The sequence below is a fragment of the Nothoprocta perdicaria genome, unplaced genomic scaffold (assembly GCF_003342845.1).
Source record: "Nothoprocta perdicaria isolate Ctin4 unplaced genomic scaffold, notPer1 scaffold_86, whole genome shotgun sequence".
Classification (NCBI taxonomy): domain Eukaryota; kingdom Metazoa; phylum Chordata; class Aves; order Tinamiformes; family Tinamidae; genus Nothoprocta; species Nothoprocta perdicaria.
Window position 1 is genome coordinate 767806 of NW_020456154.1, and position 21693 is coordinate 789498.

A 21693-nucleotide genomic window follows, 5' to 3' on the forward strand; every position below is an offset into this window, starting at 1 on the left:
AAGGAAGGAAGGAAGGAAGGAAGGAAGGAAGGAAGGAAGGAAGGAAGGAAGGAAGGAAGGAAGGAAGGAAGGAAGGAAGGAAGGAAGGAAGGAAGTTGGTTTACTACATGGCGATATTCTATAAATACAGAAACAAACAAGCAAATAAATGAGGAATGTCTCTGGCTTCCTGCTCTTCCCTACAGACTAAGGAGCAGCTCTGGAACCAGGAATTACCAGCTTCACTGTCATGTCCCAGAAAGAAAGGAGTTAGAGAACAAAGTTAGGATTAGGAAACAGGAATGCTCAGCCAGCAACCACAGTGATGGGAAACAGTACAGAGAGGAACAGGCAGCAGACGCTCAGATTCATGGCAGAAAAGCAGTTAGAACAGAAGCAGCAAGACAAACAGGCAGGTGAGGAAGGAACAAAGACTTAGACCAACAAGACCAGTCTTGTGAAGTCCAGGGAAATAAAATACAGGGAAATAAAATACAGGAGAATTGGTTTGGGGGTTGGGGAATACAAGCTGACATCAGGTTGGTGTCTGAGTGAGGGTGAAATTCAACTGAGCTTTTCAGCAGGAGCAAGAAATTTATCATATGAAATACTTTCCCACCTTCTACAGCTCTTAAGTCACTTATAAACAAGTTCCTGTTGGCTCAGGCTATGCCATTGTGAAACATTATGGCTCACAAGGAAGGTAGTGCTCAAAACAATTGCATTATTAAGAGATAGGTTACACTAGGAGTAAGTTGGGTGCGTGTTCTCAAGAAATACAAACACTGGGTCTGCAAGAACATAAAAGAGCAGTTAGGGAAGAGAAGCACATTCACTAACCTTCATATATGGTGATGATATGAGGGTGGTTGAGGGATGACATGATCTCAATCTCCCGTCTGATGTGAACCATATCTTGTTCATCCTTAATTTTGTCCTTACGAATGGATTTTATTGCAACCTATAAATTCAGGAAATCAAGTATTACTCTTGGAACTGAACAGATGCATATAATGCATTAAGGAGAGTTCAAAAAACAAATACAGATGTTAGATGTTGGCAGAATGCGGAATGACCAAAACAAGGCTTTAAAATACAAGCCTCAATGTCCCAGCTCCCTCATTTTAYAGTAATAAGTACATTCTCATTATAGTAAGGGGTGACACAAACTTTAAAGGTTTTGAGGTATTAGGGTTTCACTGAGAGGGAATGCAGGATTTCTGAAAAGGAACTCTACATTAGCCTAAATCTTCTTCAGCTGACGAAAATGGTAAAAATTCCAAAAGACTGATGGGAAGAGCATTTGATTAGACATGCTGACATCTGACAATATCAAATAAAAGCTTTGGAGGCAATTTCTCTGAGATACAGCTAAGTTCTCTGATGGAAAAGAGGCAGATGATCTCAGGTGATGATTACAAATTAATCATCACGGCCATGTTAATACAATGAGAACAGGTTGCTTAATAAGGTTGCTGCACTTCTCTCTAAAGCAGCCTCGGGAGTTACGATTTATTTAACAAACAGGGAAAAAAAAGATTCTTTGAAATTCACGTCTAAATTCGTCCTCAGATAAACCTCAGGCTTTCAGGTCCTGCCGAGCACTTATGCAATCACTGCAAAGCCATATCCTTCCTGCATCCTTCCTCAATCAGCAGCCTTTTAACAAGCACATCGTGTGACTGGGTATCTTTCCAAAAGGCAGGGTGGGAACAGAGGAAGTGATAGTTGAACTCGCAGTATAAAATGAAATTATAACAGCCCTTGCAAGTGTGTATGTGTGTGTTGACTGTGGGAAGAAAAAGAAAAAAGAAAAAAGAAAAAAGAAAAAAGAAAAAAGAAAAAAGAAAAAAGAAAAAAGAAAAAAGAAAAAAGAAAAAAGAAAAAAGAGAAAAGAAAAAAGAAAAAAGAAAAAAGAAAAAAGAAAAAAAAGAGCTTATCTGAAGAACCCCATAAGTAATTGCAGGGGTCAGATCATGCCCTACAAGAAATGCCCAGCCCAACAGTGGAGAGGAGCTAATGTGAGAGGCACCGCGTATTTGGAGTGGCAGCCCAGCCTACCCTGCAATAAATATTTACCCTCTTTTATTTGTGTAAGCCAGAGTTCAGGGAATAAATTACCAGCTAGTTTAAAATCAACAGTAAGCCTTTGAAAAACATCACTGACCTGCTGAGATGACCACTCTTTTATGGGTAAACAACACTTCTGTCATTCTATGCAGCCAACTACTGTGGACCTCTCCCGGGAAAACATTTGTAAATCTGTGATTTATGTGATTTCCCTGGTTCCTGCGCAAAAATAATTTCACTGCCTACTTCAGTAATTGCAAGTGGCATGACCGGTATTGTTTTCATTATATGCTGTAGCATCAAGGATATTGAAGAAAGAAGGGAAAAACTTACAATATTATAAAACTGAAATGTACATAAACAGAAGCTAGTTTAAAGGATCAGGTTTCCTACAAAGGCTTCAAGCCTGAAAAGCAACATTGTTCAGAAAAAGCATTAAGCACATGCCCAGTCCCCTTGAACTCCCAAATAGTTCAGCACATGCTTAAAATTAAGCACATGCTCAAGTACTACCCTGCTTTGAGACCCATGTAGACAACAGAACCAAAAAGCAGGGGGTAAGGGRCAAACATATTTGTATTTCAAAACYAAAACAATTCTTTTCTTCCTCTTGACCCAAACATTTGGTATTCAGATTTCAGAAATAACAACATAGCTTTGTTCTTATCTCCAGTGTACATACTTCTAGCAAAGGTAATAATAACAGATCTTAATTGAGCGAGTGATCAAGATAACCACCAAGCAGTTCTAGGGATGGATAAAGCAGCCAACAGTGCAGACAAAGTTGGATTTTTTCCCCCATCTCATGTTTGCTCTGGGACAGGCTGCGAATGCAAATAAACCTTGTATACAAGAAGGATGTGGGTGGCTCTTGGAGCGGCATGTGCATTCCTGCAAGAAGTAAATATAGACATGGGTATAAAAACACATTTTTTTATTAAAAGACAGCCTTGTACTTGGCTCTGAGGAAGAATTTAAGAAGGCTTTCATTGTCAAATATACAACGGGGAGCAAGTTCTTCTCCATTCATGGCTGGGAGYAATAATGGCATCCAGAAGGACATGCCAGTCTCCCACTAACTTGACGCRAGGCTTTACAGAGAGGACTTTTTTAAGTTTATGCATAATTATAGCAAATAGTGTCTCTGGAATAATTATATGAGTGAAAACTTTTTTTAGATAAAAAATGCAAACGTAATTCAAAGAGTGCCAGTGCAATAAATATTGCAATAAATGTTGCAATATATGTTTGAATGTATCTCCAAATGCAGATGTCTTGTCTGGGAATATGTGTTTCAAAAGGGCAGAGTTTCAAAAGTGATTAAGCCACCTATGAGTCTTAATTTATAAAGGCTATTTCTAAAAAATTAATTGAATTTTGAAAAAGGTACTTAAGCTCTCCTGAAAACGATWCTTCCCATCTTGAACTCCAAGACTTAAAATCTAGGAGTGGGATTTACCAACCTAGCTGAAGTACTTGGGATTTTGTTCATAGCATCCAAGGCCCAAGACTTCCCCTCATCATGAGAAGCAGAGATGTCAAATATGCCACTGTAGCTTAATATTCAAGGTGCTAACAGATGGTTGGACTTCTCTCCCTCAACTGCTTCAGATAGCGGCAACTGTTATTTAGAAACAAGGAGTAATCCTAGGGATCAAGTTGCCAATATGAGCTTTCTAGACCAAAGGAAGGCTCTAGACACTTGCACATAATAGTGTTTTATTCATGCATAGCACATTACCACACTCAAAGCTCAAAGTACAGTTATTTAAAACTTAGGAGGCAAGTGATGGAATAGCACCATTCACTTTTAGGAGATGAGGAAACTGAAACAGAAGGCCAATGCAACTCCTAAAGGAAACAGGGACAGCAGCATCTCAGAAAGAGTCATCTGCCTCTCCCTCCCAGACTCTTTTCGCTCTGCTCAGGAAATCAGAATTATTAGTGACTGGTTTCCAATTACCTTCCCCTGCTCAGCTGCTATTTTTCCCCTCAAAAAGAGCCTCAGGGAAGGGAAAGGTGCACCTCTGTGGCTCAGGCAGAACAAGAAGTCTTCCACTTACAGGTTCAAACACTGCTCGATAAACATTTTTAGCCTGCGACACCTGCCTGGTGACCTACCTGCTCCCCTGTCCTGCTTCCCAAGTGGACAGGTTCCCCATCCCAAGGACTACCAGTAGCAAACAGCCTTGCAGGCAACCTTACCCAAGGTAAGGTGATCAGTGAGTAGGCACTATGAGCAGACCTTTACTGGTACAGAGTGCATCCCAGAACAGGRTTAAGGGAGCAGCACCAGAGAGCACAGCAGCTCACACTGGCATTTGTCCCATCTCCTCTGTAAGAAAGATTTCTGCCCACCCTGTGCCTTTCGCCTGCATCTATCTATCCAGACAGCACAGACAGGGTTACATGCGCTTAGATCTATTGATTGGAAAGAATAATGCAAACACGTGTGCAGTCCAGTTTTGCTTTTARTATTTCACAAAAGCATTGCATGTGAGGGTTACCTTTTAGGTATTTATATATTTATATAYAAACAGATTTATTTTAGATATTTATTATATATTTTATTGTTCTCATCACGTTGAGCAAAACAGGGTCCCTGTCTGTTTGTTATGATACCAGCTTGTAAAAGAAGACTCTCTTCTAAATAGTAGTCTAAAAGATCAATAATAGAATTTCATCCATGAACTATATTTTACTCAGAAATATATTCTGGGAAAAATATGTCCAGCGTAGGCTTATGCTATTAAGAAGACAGCGTTAGCTCCATTTTTCAAAACCCAGCTCACAGGACTGCTGCCAGATATGGTGCATAAAGAACCTGAACAACGTAAGCCTATGAAGATATAACCTCAGTTGAGAAATACRTTGTGAAAGAACTTGTTTGTTCATTCTGCAGTTCCTGTTCTTGCTTGCTTGCTTGCTTGTTTCCCTTGCTTTCTCTGAAAGCAGCAGCCCCACTGTGTTCATCATGACAGTTTATTAAGTGTCACAGTTTATGAATCAGCAGTGGGGCAAATGAAATACACCTTTTTTTTTTTTATATTGGTTATATTAACTACACAAAATATTCTGTTCATGATCTGTGGAGAAAGTGCTCTTAGTAGCCTCAGTATTCTCAGAACACAGTACTTACACCTCTGTCACACTTTCTCCTTGCACTCTACTGGTTTTAAGATTTAGATCATTTAATTATAGTATTTTTACCAATAGGAATTTGTCTTTTTCCTCGCTTCTTGTCCTGATGAGAATTTCAGATAACTCCAAGGCCTCGCATTCAGACACTGTGACATATCGGATTTTTAATAATGTTAATAATGAAATCGAAAGCCTCTTACCCCAGCAAAACAGGTTCAAGTTCACCCACAGTCCCTACAGGCGAAGGATCCAATCTGGCAAAACACTTTAGCACATGCCAAACCTCACATATGCGAGCAGAGCCCTGGCTTTTGCGGGATAACTCACACACATCGTGAAGTTAAATATGTGCATAAGCATCAAGGTCACAGCTCAGAACTAAGCCACGYGGAGGTCCCTACGGGGATCGATACCCAACGATCCAATGGCCTTGATCTGGTCACTAGAGTTTACCRCGTACACGAACGCACTCAAGGACACGTACACAGTTTCCCAGTTAACACTAGGAGAGCCCTTGTGAGGTAGGTACATGGAAAGCAAAGGTATGGACAGACCATCTGCATTACGCCTTGAATGGGTCAGAATCGAACCACGTTTATCTGGTGGGCTAAGCCTATATACCCATATAGGGATCTGGGCTCCTATAGCCTTCTTTCTCCCATGAAGGAAAGAGGAGGAACTAGCATAAATCCTGCACACCTTTCAGAAGYTACACTCACTCCAAACATGAACAAAAACTTAAGCAAAGCCATCTAGTGTGAACGCAGAGTCTCAGAGAAGCAACTTCTGAGGCGAGAGGGCTCTGCAGGGCAGCCATCCCCATAAGAGATGTGGAAACTGAACTTTCGGACAGCACTAAGTCTGCGATCCGAGAGCAACAGAACGGAAGGAGTGTGTCGCCCTCCATGGCGGCCTGGACGTGAGCGGGCCCTGCGACGCCGCCTCGGAAACCCCGATGGCCTCGCGGCACCATGGCCWCGCGGCRCCATGGCCTCGCGGCKCCRTGGCCTCGCGGCGCCACGGCCACGCGCAGGGTTATGGCGGCAGGAGGGCAACGCAGCCTGGGGCAGCACGTCGGCCTGCGCTGCCAGCCTTGCCGCCGCCTTCAGCTCCCATGCGGGCAGGGAGAACGTCCTGCCCAGAATGGGGCAGGCGGCAGCGGGGAGAAAGATGGGGGCCGGGGCTCTCCARTGTCGCCAGGTTGTTCCAAGCGTCTCCTGCTCAGCCATTGATCTGCCATCAAGAAGCAGAAAGGCAAAAAGGGAGGACAGTTTTTGGCTTCYTACCCCTCCATGAGTCAGCTTGCAGAGCTTGCTGGACAGGAAGCGGGGAGAAATAAGCTGTTCCCTTCAAGGCTGCAATAAATTACCTGTCTCCATTTGCTGGAAAGAAGATTTATACTTTCTCTCTGAACTGGTGTAGAGAGATTATGAAGTATTTTCCAATACATTTCATGCTTCTTTGCATTTCCTTGGTACAAATATCTTGAATTGAGCTATAAATACTTCAAAAGCACGACAGTTGCAAAGGTCTCTGTACATTCAGTTCTATCTGCAAGAAAAATGTCTCTCCTCCTTTACAGGCTTCTAGACTGCTGGGCAAAGCCAAATGGTTGGAATTTTCTTTTCCAGAGGCAGATCAAGACCAGCATGTATGGCAAAATGTCTCCAACATCCAGCAGAGGAGACAGCAGAGGCACCCTGGCATCATGATTTCACCAGGGCACCTGTGGGGCTGCACTATCGTGGCATGAGCAACAAATCCATATTTTCAAGCCTAGAGCTGCTTCTCTTCTTCCAGGAGGCTGGTTCGTGTGCGTCTCTGCTTTCTCTTCCACGTGAGATGTGTGAATAGAAGAAAAAGGTAAAAATGCTTAGTTACTGATTTTTAAAGTCAGTTAGTCTTGTAACCATGACTGAGCACTGAAGGACATGAAAGAGACCCGGCCGCAGCAGTTTCTGCATGCGGCACGCTCGCTCTCATTGAAAGCAATCTCCCCCTCCATTATCTACCAAGGCTATTTTTAGGAGCACGGCTAGATATTAACAAACTGCTTTTTTCCACTGCGGGGGCTGTGAATTTTAAGCTGGTTCCAGCTCTTGTGCATACCAGTGGTGCTCTGGAGCACATTCCAATGGGTTACTGCAATGGTGCTCTGGAGTGCAGGGAAAACGACGTCACGCCAAGGAATGCCGCCCCCTGGGACCCGGCAAGCAACTCGTCGGCACTTCGAGGCACATCAAAAAAGCAGTCGCACACAAATTATTGCAAGCAATTTTCTTGCTTGGGGTTGGGTTGAATATAACATAAACCTCTACTTCCCTAACGCTGTGCATTGAGGCCATCCCCACCYAGCAGTGGGAAATGGGTGAGCCCAGCCAGCTTCACAGCTCTGTTTCCTTTCTTTGAGCCTCCTAGGTGGGAAGTGCCGTGGGGCAAGTGCCAACAAGGGTGGGGAGGTGGAGGGAGAAGGGAAGGGCAGAGGATGTCTGAGGGCGGGCAAGAAAGGGCACATTGTTCCTTCTGCACCTCCACGGGGCTTAGCAAGGAGGCAAAGGTTGGCACCGCGTTAGGTTTCCTTCGGGGAGCCTCCGCTTCTTGGCGCAGACAGCACCAGTGCAAAGGAAGAGAAACAAAGCCCTGACACTGGGTGGTCCCGGAGGTCGCTGTGATCAGATCAGGAAGGGGATGCTGATAAGGCAGCTGCACTGCCACAGGTTGGGCAAGGAAAGGCAGGAGTGGGCTGAGAAAGTGTGGAGCAGGCGTCTGGCCCTGTCAGGTCACCAGCGGGAGCCATGGATATTTCTGCAGGGAAGCTGAGCACTCAAAGGGCTCTCCAAGTCTACCCTGATGCAGACTTCTCCTCATAAACATCTTTCCCCCATAAGTATTTCCTCTCTGTGTTCTCTGAGGTGCAGGAAAAAAAAATCTTGAGAATCCAAGGCCAAATTCAATAATAAAGAGCAGCATGCAGAGGGTGCAAGCCTAAGAACCTGCACAGTCATAGAAAACACTGCATGCACTGGCTAAAAATGTTGGACAAAAGAGCATTGTGAGCCCATGCAAAATCAGCGCCTGGCCCTGTACATTTGGCTAACACATCTCCWAGAGCTCTCTCTTTCGGAGGAAAAAGAGCAAGGTCAACACAATGCTATTGTTTTGGAGTGTTACTTTTCAGATCCTAAAAGCCAGAGCATCTCCATGGGGATACTGCTTGGGAGACAAGCATGCCGCAAAATCCTCATTAATTATTTCTAAACAAGCCAACTCTGCTGTCTGGTGGCTTGGCCAGCTACCTAATAACCAGGCAAGTTGCTCTAAGCAGTGAATGCTGCCATCTGCACCTGGCAAGACCCTGCTGGTTTCAGGCTCAGGGCTTCCCCACGTTTCTTTTCCCCACTACATGCTTGCTCATGTCATTACATGCGTGTCACCAAACACAAAACGCTGCTGCTCAAAAGCCTGCAGCAGCATCACCAAGCACATATGGGGTGAGGGCTGCAGGGGCRACCATGCAAAGGTCTTTCATAACCATATGGCAAAGCACACAGCCGCAGCAGCAGCAGCTTTCTGCTTCATCTCCTGCTTCCCAATGTTACCACCTAAAACAGACTTCATTTCTGAAAACTGGCGCTGATTTGCTGCTACTGTATCATGACCTGAAACAGGAGTAAAGAAACTCACTCTTACACCGAGGCACTAGATGTCTCAAGTCTGTGTGATAAATGTTAAACCAAAATTTCATTTACATAAGCTGAGGCACAAGGTGCCATTGCCACTGGGGAGAACCAGGATACATTTATCTCTACTTCAATACTCCTTTCCCAATCCTGCTGGATGYAGTTGCTGTTACCATACCACAAATAGTGATTCAGCAAGTGAAGAGAAATTTATTAAACATAAATAATAGGCAAGGGGTTTATATCTTCTTTCTAGTTCCACCGCTGTTCACAAAGAAACTGCCTGTGGAACCAGCTTTTAATGAGCAACGGAAGGCACCAGATTAACACATTTATGTTGCACCTATACAAAGGGGGTGCCAGGAGGAACAGGTACAACACCCTTCCTCCACTATTTTCCTCACCCCCGCATACAGTGCCTGTTAAAATCTGTGTGCACGTTTCCTGAGCAACTACTGTCTGACTGGAAAATTTATATCCCTTCATTGTTTGGTACCTGCTATGCTGGCTGGCTTATTTACCCCACGCATCCTTTGACGAATTTACGTGGCAGACCTGTTTTCTTTTAATGCTGAGAAGCTTGGCCTTGATTCATCTTTACTTCCAGATGGATCTGACAGCTCTGTAGTAATCATTTCAGGACTAAATTGCCCTTAGGAGTGAAAAAAAACTACTCATCTGGTTTAGCAGAGATCGTTCCAAAAGCATTTCCAATATAGCTCAGCAATGTGGCTATTGATTTTTCATTCTGAGGTAGTGATTCTTCAAAACAGAGAAAAGGAGGGAAGCTAAATCTCTTCTTTCTAGATTGTCAGTGGCTCTGGCCTGGAACAACTTAGCTATCATTTGATAAGTCTTGAATTTTGTAGTGCTAACTGCCATCCCAAAGGACAAGAAGGTACCCCCTCAAATCAACACGTCTACATCTGTCAGAATCAAAAAGAAAAGGAAGATTTTTCTCCTTCCAAAACAGAAGGGTTTTTTTTTAATATGGCATTAACGAAGTCCGAAGTCGTAGCAATGTTCAGTTTTAGAAGATCTAGCACATAATTGCTATTCCCTGCAGTACCAAAGTGTTCCCCAGTCAAGTTCCCTCTTGTCAACCCTTTTGCACTGCATCCCCTTCAATCTTGCAGGACATACACTGAAGCAGACTTGCCTTGGTAGCCGCAAAGGTTACAAAGGATCTGCTGCAAAGCTGAGGATCTGTCAAGATGGGGTTATTACTGTGGTCATGGGCTGACAGGACTAGAAGCCAGGAGAGCCATCCTGGAAGAGTGAGGTGGAAGGAAACCTGCAGCTCAGTAGCTGCCAGATCTGTCTGAACAGCCAAAGATGCAATTCCTAATACTTTAAAATGTTCACAACCAAGTCAAAAAAAAAAAAAAAAAAAGAAAAAAGAAATCTTATGATCTAATTCTATAGGAGCAAAGAAGAGAGAAAAAAAAACGTGGCCAAGTTTTGGAGTTGACGTGTATGGATTGATGTAACATCATCTATTTTCCAGAATCTAATAATTCACAAATATCCCATCCAACTACCTTCAAACTTTCAAGGAAAATTCATGTCTTGGCACATTACAAATTGTATCTGGAAAGAAACTGGGGTAGGGGATTTCCCCGAGGCAGTGGAGGTTCATAATCATAATTAAAAGAAAAAATGCTTTACAACCTCAACTGTGGATCACTCTTCCTTAAAAGATGTTAACCAGGACAGAATGCCACATCCACTGAAGAGATGAAAACTGCAGTTACAGTTAYGTTCTGGTGAGGTTGCCAAGCAGATGTTTATTTTTGGCTTCCACATCTACCGAAGCCAAACGCTACACTGAATTGGGATTTCACAAAGTCTAACTGCTTTTCTTCCAGGTTACAATTTCACTGGAATAAAAGGCAAAAAAAAAAAAAAAAAGCTGACTTCACTTATGAGTCGGAAAAAAAAAACCCTGGTAGCATCCGTTTCTATCGTGTCTGTTTATATCATAGTTTAAATAAGGTTAGAATTGTGCAATTATTATTGATCGACTTCCAACTGCAGCCCAGCTCCATCCAGCTCCATCCAGCACATGTGCAAAGGAGGAAAAGTCACTGGAAGTGAATCATGTGTCAGTCTCTTTAACTTCTGCAAGCCTGTGTGCAAACTGTTTAGCACTAATGAAATTACTGGGAAGTCGGGTTAAAGAGGAGTGAAAGAATTCACAAGCCCCAAGTTTACTGTTCCCAGCATTATATGAGTACTACAGATCCCCCCTCCAAAAACTGGAAGGTAGATTTCACATTAATTTGRGGCTTGATCTCACAGCTACCATAGCTGCTGATGTAATGAAAAATGCTAACCTGGGGCAGCAGTGAGGGACTTTAATTCAGTGTTGTTGTCTTCATTGTGAATAGGCAGTGAACCACAGTGAAGTAATCCCCCGAAGCGGGAGCACGCGCTGTTCAAGGCACTGATTTGGGGATGAAATGCAAACCCAGGATCCTGACYTTCTTAGAAAAAGCCCTTCAGGACTTTCTTAAGAAGCCTGGATTGAGTTCCAGTTGGAAAAGACATGTCCTGCAGTTCCTCCCAATAATTTAAATTGAAAAAAATATGGGGTTACTCACACCCTCTAAGCAACTGTTGCAAACTATTGGGATGTGCTGCTAAATAATTGCTAAATAATGGTAAGCTCACCCRTTGCCAGAGTCTCTAAAGCGATTTTGCATATGCTGAGGTGAAAAGTGCTACATCGACACAAGACTGCATTTCACATTAAACAAAGGAGGGGGTGGACACGGTTTAAAGTCCTACTTACAACTGTTTTACTTTTTCCAGCAGGCCACCTGACAGCATGTTTTCATTCATTAGAAAGTCCTACTGAAGGAAACTGTGGGTAAATAAATGTAACGTGGTTTACTGTCTTTCACTGGAACATTTTATGGGTTCAGAGAAGCCTCAGAACTGCGGAGAGCTTCGTACCTCTTTGCAATGTCTCTTCTGTCTCGAGCTGTAAGACACCTGGTCCTACATGGCCATTGTAATTTTGCTGTCCTTGTTCTGCAGGCCTTCAAAGCACAGTTCCTTCAGCTGTGAAAGAAAGCCCTGCCTCCCTGTGAGAAATACAGCACAACATAGAAAACTTGGGAAGATTCCTCCTTCTCCGAGAATTTCCATGCTTTGGGGCATGACAACAGTAACTGAAAGGTAATACCACACTGCTTAACCACCTCACATCCCTAATTAACCTAGCAAGCTTTTTAGGTCTACCAAGATTTTAAAGTCGAGTTTAGAGTTCAGGCTCTCGGGTTGCCCTTCATCAGCAGGCACTAGGCCAGGCTGCTGAGCCACAGGGGCACATGACAGAACAGACACAGACATATAGAAACAGCATAGGTGCAGGGGCTAATGCCACAGGGCTAGCAACCGAGAAGCAGCTTTACCCAGCATAATTCTCTAAATTGGTCTCAAATGGATTGAAAGATAAACAGGGCTTCCTGGTGGGAATCTAGTGACCCACAGTCCCACGGCCTATCTGGAAAAATACTTTTGGAAACTGAAAGATTGGCAACTGTGTGTATTAAGCCTCACCCAGGTTATTTTGCTCCAAGGCTTGCAGTTTGCTTTGGAATATGAAATCTGTTTTTGTAAAAGCACTTCTTCAGCAAGACATTGTCCAACCTGGATGCTACCTTTTTAACGTTCCTTTTTTGGAAGGGACTGCCTTAGAATTTATGGCAGAATATGGTGCAACTGCTACAGGAGGAGGAAAGGACTTTGCGAATATTTCTTCTCCATCCGTCTCCAATTTCTAAGAAATATTTATACTCCTGAAGGTAAAGGAACCTCCTGTTGCTCCTTTCTATTTATCGAAAGTAAATTACCAGGGCCACCCCAACAGCTCAGTGGAGAGAGTAATATAGAAACAGGAACACTTGGCTCCCTACGGCCAGCTGGGCTCGGAGCAGAGCTGTGACAGGGTGAGGAATGAATTATGCTTCCCTACAACGAAGCCGCTGGCTACCGAGCAGCTCTGCAGCCTTCAAAGCTCAATTCTGGCTTTCCCTGMTACACGAGAGGCTCAGGGGCACGGGCTGTCATGGCAAGGAGTCAGTGGGAGAGCTAACTTCGGAGGGGAGGAACGGCAAAGCGCTTTTTCCTTGTTTTCCTAGAGGAAAACGCTTTTGGCAGAGGGCTCTCCCGGCCCGTGTGATGTCCGGGACCGCGGCCCCTTCCTCAGCAGGCGCCCACACCTCTCCTGGCAGGCGCGGGGGCCGGGGACCGCGGAGGGGAGCGCGACGCTCCCTGCGCTCCCGGGGCCGCAAGCCAAGGCGCTGGGCGGCGCTCGGGCAGCCTCCCACTGCCGCCGCCGGCACCGCGACCGGCACCGCGACCTCCGCGCACGGCTGGACACGCCACCTTGCTCGGCGTCCAGAAACCCAGCCCGAAAAATGCCACAAACTGAGTAATGTGGCGCTGGGCAGCACGAATTGCTGCCCGCATGGGCCTGGGGCGCCAGCGGCCCAGCCCGTTCTGCTTGACGTTGACTTAATCCACCCGGGAAGGGGAAGCTGCACCGCTGCTCTGGAAATCACCACCTTCCTCTCCTTTGAGCTACRCATTCCTCAGCTCACCTGCAGAAACGATTCAAGAGCAAGCACCCAAATAAGACTCTTTTCTCCACTGCCTGGAAATAAACTACCGCTGACGTTGCAAAGCACGAGCAGAGAGTGTAGGTGGGTTGAAGTTCTTTGGGTAGCCCCAATAAACTCAAATGTCAACCTAATTACATGGGTTTCACTCATCTTGCATTTTGCCACGCTGGGTTTTGCCACCATGAGAAGCACAAGGGCACCTTGCTGCAGGCAGACCAAGCCTGGTCTCCCTCAAGRACAAGGGCTGGCTGAAGGCTGCTGAGGTGCCAGCGTTTAGTGGGTGGCTCAAGCACCATGTGGAGTTTTGCTGGGCAGGTAAGAAGAGTAACTGGGGTACCCAGAGACACCAAGATCCAGCTGCTTGTGCCAAGCATTCCGCTGATGGCAAAACTTCACAGGAATTATTCCCCATAACAACTGCATTGTCATGTCCTACCACTACAGCCCAGGCAACCTCCCAGCTGAGCTCGCTAGGGCTGCTGTCTGATGTGCTCTGCATACAAAGACCCAGAACTACCCAGATGTTCTCTATGTAAAACATTTGGTTTGAAACATGCAGCACTTCTTTCCAAAAAGCCATTACATTTGTTTAATGGACTCACACAGTTCAACTAAAATATCCTGGAGCAGACATTTGACTGCAACTCTACTCTACAAGCCCCATCTGCACAAAAAAAAAAAAAAGAAAAAAAAAGAAAAAGTAAATGAGAATAAACGAGAATGCTTTACATGATTTATGCTGTCTCTATGATGAGCCAGTTCATAAAACACAAGCTTTGCTCCACAGACAATAACACACACTGCTTTCAAGTGCATTGTTTAGTCCTTGCCTGCGTTAACCAAATATTTCATTTGAAACAAAGGGCCAAATTCTACTCTTCAGTTTACAGCARTGTTAATGTAACTGAGCAGCATTTTACCCAAGGACATCACAAGTGATGTGATTTTTTTAGCTTTACACTCAGAGCGAGTGAATAATGATATCCAGTAATGATAACCAGTTACATTCATGGCTACAGAGTTTTCTTTTCATCTGAGGAAGGCTGGAAGGAGGTTAAAGTACAGAATGAAATTCCTTTCCCTGACAAATTCCTCTCTYGTAATATGCAATCCACAACGAGGCATTTCATCGGTCCCATTAGGACACGTTTTCATAACGAAATGCCAGACAGGATGAACTGCGAGAACACATTTGTTTCACAGAAACATGGGGACAAGAGAGAAAACCCTCATACTGTGCACAGGATAAAGCTGAGGTTGGAAAAGAGGGTAGCCCATGGCCTGGACATAAATACCCGACACGGTCCAGCTGAAGGCCCTTGTTCTTCTGGGGGCCTGAGGACCTGCAGTCGTAGGGAGGAGTGACCAAAGGTGAAGGCAACAGAGCAGCCTGGGGGCTTTGGGAAAGGCAGCACCACTGCTCCCGGCACGTGCCCAGGCTCMGGCAGCAGGATGTTACTTCACCAGGTAAAGGTAAGAGATGGSCACACACGTGCAAGACAAGGCGGGACTCAGCAAAGCCCTGAGGCCCTCCTAGACCCTCCTCCTTGTGGCTCTGCTGCAGATCCTCTGCCCAACCTTGGAGAAACCACTTACCCCCTTGGCACTGAAACCACAGCTGTAGAAACAGAATCCTACAGGAGACAGGGCTTAAACCTGTGTTTAAGAGTGTTTCTCTATTTCACCTTACTTCAGCAYCCCGAAGAAAACAAATGCCACCAGGAAAGGCTCTCCGTGCTTGCYGGAGCTGCTGCCATCATTCAGCTCCTGCTCACTCTGGGCTGGTGCAACTTTTCCATCTAAACAGCTGACCAGCCTAAGCTGATGCAACTTTAAATATAAATATTCCCTCACTTCCCCTTTGGAAAAAAAATGAAGGGAATAATTTTACTTACTAAACAAAAGAATTGTAAGGCTATAAAAGTGTAGGGTGATGTRTGGGTGATGAACGACACATAAAGCCTATAAATAAATATGGAAGAGGGAAAGTTGAACGGTACAAAAGGAAGAGGCAGCTTAGCGTAAAGGACATGGTATGACTCATGTATAGATCTGGYTAAAAATGTATCTTCCTGAGGGGGTAATGTGGAGATCTCTCAATTGAACCGCTCCGTAGGTCAGCTAAGCCCAAGCCAAATCTATTCCTGGCATCTGAACCAAGCGAATTAAAAGATATGTACAGAAGAGTCTAACTAAGSCCCCTCAAAAAATCCAGCTAATCCCTACTATCACATTACAGTTGTCAAGCAGAGGTCCAAATGTCCTGCTCACCCCTGTGTCTGAAATACCCTTGTGCCCAAACAGCAGCGTTGCCCTCTAGCAGACATTTACCAGCGCTTGCTTTACACCGCGGCGCAGCTACTCCCTGCTGAAATCACTGCTCGGCTTTCACTGCTGAAATCACTGCTCGGGAGACGCCGCTCCGAGTCTAAGGGACGTCTTCAGGTGCTCCAGCTTCCAGGGCTACCCGCTGGGCCACCGGGCATTCGCGCCTTGCGACGGACACAATTAAAACTCCACTCTAGAAACCACTTGSTGCGAGTCGGGCAGAATGCAATGGCAAAAATAAACAAGCAAATGGAAACTCCAAACATATGCCATAGGAGTTGTTTTTCTAACAAATGCTTAGCAATCTTTCTCCAATAAACTTACAGGTAAAAGGCTTAATCTTTTAGTATCAATGACAACAAAACACTGTGGACAAAGAGGAGCATCTGTTTAGTACCGGACAGATCAAACTTTATCCAATCCATGTCGCTGCCTTTTGTGGGCACCATCAAAATATGTCACCACTGTTAAAGTAACCCTTGCATCTCAAGTGAAGAGAGGTATCATTCATCAGCGAGTTTTGTGTAGATTAGAAATTGTAACAGAGATGAAATCCCTTTTCTTTTGTGCAGGGGAAACATGATAGGGAGGCTTTGTGATTGCCATCTACAGCAGGCCCCCAAATCTTTCTGATCTATCCATGGATGGCTAAATTTAGTCTCCCAACGTGGAGCAGGACCCTTTCACAGCAACAATGGATTTCTTTTCTTTTTTTAAGCCCAATACCCCTTAACCACTGTCCCCAACAACTAGTGTCCCCAAGGCACTAGTGACACTAGTGACAGGCTGAGACACAGCGAGACATTAGAATGACTGCACGTCCCTCCAGCAGCCAGACCCCCGAGCAAGGACGCCCGGCTCCTCCACAGTTTCTGCTTCAGCCGCCCCACAGGCCAGCAGTGGGGCCGGAGCTGCTATGGGGCTCTGGGCTTACCACAGAGTGTCGGGCTCAGCACAGACAGGGGTCCTTGAGGCAGGCAGGGCCATAGGGATGGAGCTGGCCTTGCAGCATCACTGTGTGTTAGAGACAGCTCCGCGGGGCACGCGGCACCTCTGCCCTTCCTCCCGGGACACCCCARGCTGCCTTTGGCCCCTCTGAAACGAGGCAGTGGGAACAAGCAGGGTGAGAGGGGCCTGAACAGGGCAGAGTTCAAGAAAAGACCAGGGCTAAGCAGGAACATGAAGTGAGAAAGGTTGTGAAAAAGGGAGTTTTCTATTGTAGACAGGGCTGAGCGGAGGTGGGAAAGGTAGAAAGCTAGAATTGGGGCTGAGGAGTCACCCTGAAATCCGTTGTGTTGGTGAAACATTAACTTGACTACCCTCAGCTGTCTTAACGTTTCCAGTCAGAAGAGGTCACTGGAATGGATTCTGCAGCCATGAAGTAAGTCATAAACGACTGCATAACCTGCATTTACTTTGTGATTTTGCTTTTACCTACAACTAGTCGGGACTATTTTGAACATTCCACGCCCTTTTCCCACAGCCACTTCATTGTTGAGTACTTATATAAGAGGAACTACCCATTACAGTATTTTATTATTTTCCTCCATGTGTAAGAGCTTGAAAAAAAAACATATTTGAGCAAGATCCAGGACTTGCMTCCAGTTGTGGGCCAGTGACAGTTTTAAGGGCTGACATCTTGTAAACCATCAGAGAGTTAAGCATTAACACTGTGCATTAGTTTAAAAGAATGAATTGAGGTGATTGGTTCAGGATGATGGAGAAGCAGCTGATTAGTTTAAAATATGAAAAATTCTGAGCTAAAATGAGAGCATTAACCAGGGCATCAGCAGTAGAGGGCTAGACACCCGTGTCCCCTTGAGACACCCATGTCCCCTTGCAGCCTGCAGTAAAGGTTACAGGAGGGCCCCTGCATCCATGCAACATCTGGCATCTCTGGTGTGGGGCCAGGCTGTTTGATGGGGATGGCCAGACACCACAGCCTCATGCAAGATCTCACCCAGCCCCCTAGTGTTCAAAGGTCTGGGATCCGCTAATTCATACAAGGTACCGTGTTGTCTGTGAAGACATGGTGATAAATACATTCTGTTTAAAAGCAGATACTTCTCAAATCATAACTTGCAGATGCTCCGAGCCTTTCATGTGGGTAAGACAAATGAGAGCCATAGAGACTGATTTTGTAGCCAGGGAGTACAGGAAGCAACAGCAGGAGAACACTACGGAGAGCCTGGATACACTTATGGCTTTAATGAATTGGTCATCAAATATAACAACGCACATATGCGGTTCTTACCTTGCTTTGTAGTTCGCTCCCTGCGCCCCCACCCCAGCTTTCCCCATCTATCTACAAAGTGGAAATCATTCTGAGTTTCGGTTATTAAACGGACACACGTGGTGCTCACATCTGCGGGGAGCTCTCTGAGGGAAACACGGACAAACATCATCTGCACACGGAGCGGCAGCCCYGCTCGTCGGAGACACGTTTCCTGTGAAACACCAGCTCTTCCCGGCGCGCTGACCCATCACGGGCACCGACTGGAACGTCCTCCGTGACCTATGTGTGCCCAGGAGCCAAGCCTGCTTTATGAACGGGACAAGGAGGAGACCGGGATGCTCCAGCTGCACGGTAGGTACCCAGCACACCTGTATCCACACGGATGCACCTGGGCTGTTAACCCTCCTCCCAGCATTCCCGCTCCTTGGCTCTGCGGTGGCCACCAGCACACGCCTCTTCCCGATCCTCCAATCCAGCAAAAACCTCTTGGCTTATTTATTTACCAGACAAAACACAGACTAACGGCGATTACAGCTCTGCAAAGGATAAACAACTGCTAGCAAGAACTGCACATTCCCAATGGTTTTATTCAATACGTCTGACCCCCAACTGCAATACATACAATAATTGCCTCCACATGTCAAATCCACACTGTGGTTCTTAAAAAATAATAATAATTTTTAAAACACATGCCACCAAAAGACACCATATATTTTATCTATATCCAATGAAAGATGTTGTACAAGCAACTTCCATTCTGTTGAGTTCTCTCGCACATGCTGCTTAAAACCATGCTGCTTACACCTTTTTACAGTGTTTTAAGCTGAGGACTGCATTGTAAACCTTGGCTCAAATTCTGCTATGAATTTCAGATTTAGTGGGATCATAATGTACATGTACCAGGCCAAAATTGCCCATTAATCTAGCTTTCCTACATTAAGTGGTACAGATTCGCACTGGGATATATTGAGAAACAGGAAAGTTAATCGACCTGCCAAAGTCGCTCAATCCAAACTTTCCAATTTGTTCAAATCTCTAAGACTCCAGTTAGGAATATTGCTTGATGCTCACTCAAGGCTGAGGAAGAACACGCTGTTCTTCTAATCTGGTAAAAGATTTGACAAGCTGACCTATTCCATGACGCCCTTGCTGGCTAGTCATTAATTCAGACTCTTATACCACTGAACTGGACATCTCTGAACCAAATTGCTTCTCTAGTAGGACTTTCCAGTGCAGAAAACCATTATTTTGGATTGTGCCTTTCACCCAACAACATGCTGTAATCAATAATAGCTGTTTGCAGCCCTTCTGTGACATTTCAGGTACTCCTGTGTGTATGTGAAGAGGGAATGAAGTAGCTTTTTACGATCTGTTGKTAACTGATACTGTAGTAAGCCTAGAGTATTCACTACAAATCACATGAGACTGAATTCAGGGAGGGTTTTTTTTCCTCTTTTACCTTTAATTCAGAGCCTCAAAACAGAGCTAATAGTCGGGGATGGAACAAATRACAAGCTAAGGACAATCAGATGCCCGTTCCAGCAGCAGAGGCGCCCCGGGGGGCGCGGGGACTCGGAGCRCAGCCCAGTGTCACACGAGGACAGAGGCTTCAGGCACGGAGAGAGGCAGAGCAGGCTGCGGAGGGGAGAGCCGGAGCCCTGTGTGCAGCTGCCAGGTGCTGCACACACCACATGCTGCAAAAACCAGTGCGCAAAAATGTGCACTCAAAACCAGCRGACGCTTCCGATGATTTGGGCTTTAATCTACCAGTTTTTCCTTCTTTCTCGTGTATAAAACGGGGGTAGTGACACAAGGCATTATTGCTGTAACTCGTGTGTGTTATTGTAGCTGTGTGAGTCACATTCGTGGGTCTTGATGTGCTGTGCAAAGCACTGTGCAAGCACTTCACAGCAGTGTTGAGCAGATACTTCCACCAGTGTCTGCAATGAAGGAAGATATTTTAATGATACAACAAAGAAAATGACTAAAGAATGGACAGTGCTCTGCCAGATTTGAACACTATTCTGCAAAAGGTGCATACTGAATACTCAAGAAAAAAAACAATTTGAAGCAGTAGCCCATGTGCTAAAGGAAGCAGAAGCTGTGAGAAAAAGGTGGAAGTCTATCACGTCCTTCAAATCAGGTCCTTCAAATCACAGTCATTCACATGCAGCAGCGGGAAGAGCACGATCCTGGCATTTCCTATCTGTGGAGTGCTTGCCTTGGCARCACGAGCACTCTTGAACACAGCTTCTTCATCCACGGGGAGAGCCCCGTGCTTGAAGGCTGCCAGAACYGCTCCCAGCTCCCCTGCTGCTCCCAGGAAGCACAGGAGGACGCGTGTCCAGGTAGGAGGATGCGTGTCCAGGTAGGATGCCCTGACTCTCACCAGGCTCGAGGCTCCTGCTGATGGGCACCTGCTTTCTTATGGCACCAGCAAAGCAGACAGGGAAGTCAGGGAAAAACCCCCCAGGTGGCTTCCACTATCCCAGCTGACCTGTGAGCACTTTCATCCTTAAGAACCACCCTGCCAAACAGCGAATGGTTTCGTGGCACAAGGAAAGAAAAGAAAGAAGAAGAAAAAAAAAAGCCTTAATTCGTGACCCGGCAGAGCTGTCACTGCTGGCATTCGTGTTTCGGTTTTGCCAAAATATGGGGAAATGCAACATGCAAAGCAAAGGCTTCCTTTAATATATGTTGTTAGTGCTTCAGAGTTTCAAAAACCCCATGTGGAATTCCCAAATCATCACAAAGCAGAGTTACTTCCAAGGGAAGACTTTCACTGGAATTGCATGCAAAAAGAGATCTGTTGATCCAAGGCCTTAACAAAAAAAAAAAATGTTAATTTGGAAACCAATTTCATCAGGCAATATCCTTCCACCTGCATTTCCACACACATCCACAAAAAAAAAAAAAAAATGATAAATAACACGCACCGCTAACCATAACACGCCTGCACAAATATGCACCACATGCCTGGTTTTCATATTGGGCTGCAGCTTGTCATCAATTCCCAAAATAATTAACTTGCYGGAGGAATGGCTGGAGAAGAGCAGTGCTTCCTCCACCTGCTGGCGAGGAGGAAGAAAGGAAAGGATGTCCCGGCGCCGGGGCAGAGATAAGCGAGGCGCCCACAGCTCTCCCACCATCTCCCCCACGCAGCCCTGGCACAGGGGGCGAGAGGGGTCCCTGCTTTCCCAGGGAGGGCAGCCGATGCCCAAGGAAGCGCGGGCAGGGCCGGCGGCTCCGCGCGGGGCTCCGGCGGGTGCTCCGCGGGCACAGCTGGTGGYCAGAGCGCGGCTGGACGGGGCGCCGGTGGCTCCACAGGCCTCCCCGCAGCCGCTGTCCGCGCTGTCCTAAGGGCCACRCAGGGCTGGCCTAGGGGCTGGCAGCTCCACAGGCGTCCCCACAGCCGCTGTCCGCGCCGTCCTAAGGGCCTCACAGGACTGGCCTAGAGGCTGGCGGCTCCACGGGCCTCCCCGCAGCCACTGCCCACGCCGTCCTAAGGGCCACGCAGGCCTGGTGGCTCCACGGGCCTCCCCGCAGTCCCTGCCCGCGCCGTCCTAAGGGCCACGCAGGACTGGCCTAGGGGCTGGCGACTCCACAGGCCTCCCCGCAGTCGCTGCCC

The 21693-nt window shown here is 46.0% G+C and overlaps 1 protein-coding gene across 1 annotated transcript in view; it reads right to left on the reverse strand.

Moving 5' to 3' along the window:
• The window catches only part of NUAK1 (NUAK family kinase 1), a 50325-nt gene that overhangs the window by 24589 nt on the left and 4043 nt on the right, over window positions 1-21693 (reverse strand). Inside the window, exon 2 of the mRNA XM_026052228.1 lies at window positions 820-940. Within this exon, the coding sequence (XP_025908013.1) occupies window positions 820-892 (73 nt within the window). The 5' untranslated portion in view covers window positions 893-940. The remainder of the gene's footprint in view (window positions 1-819; window positions 941-21693) is intronic.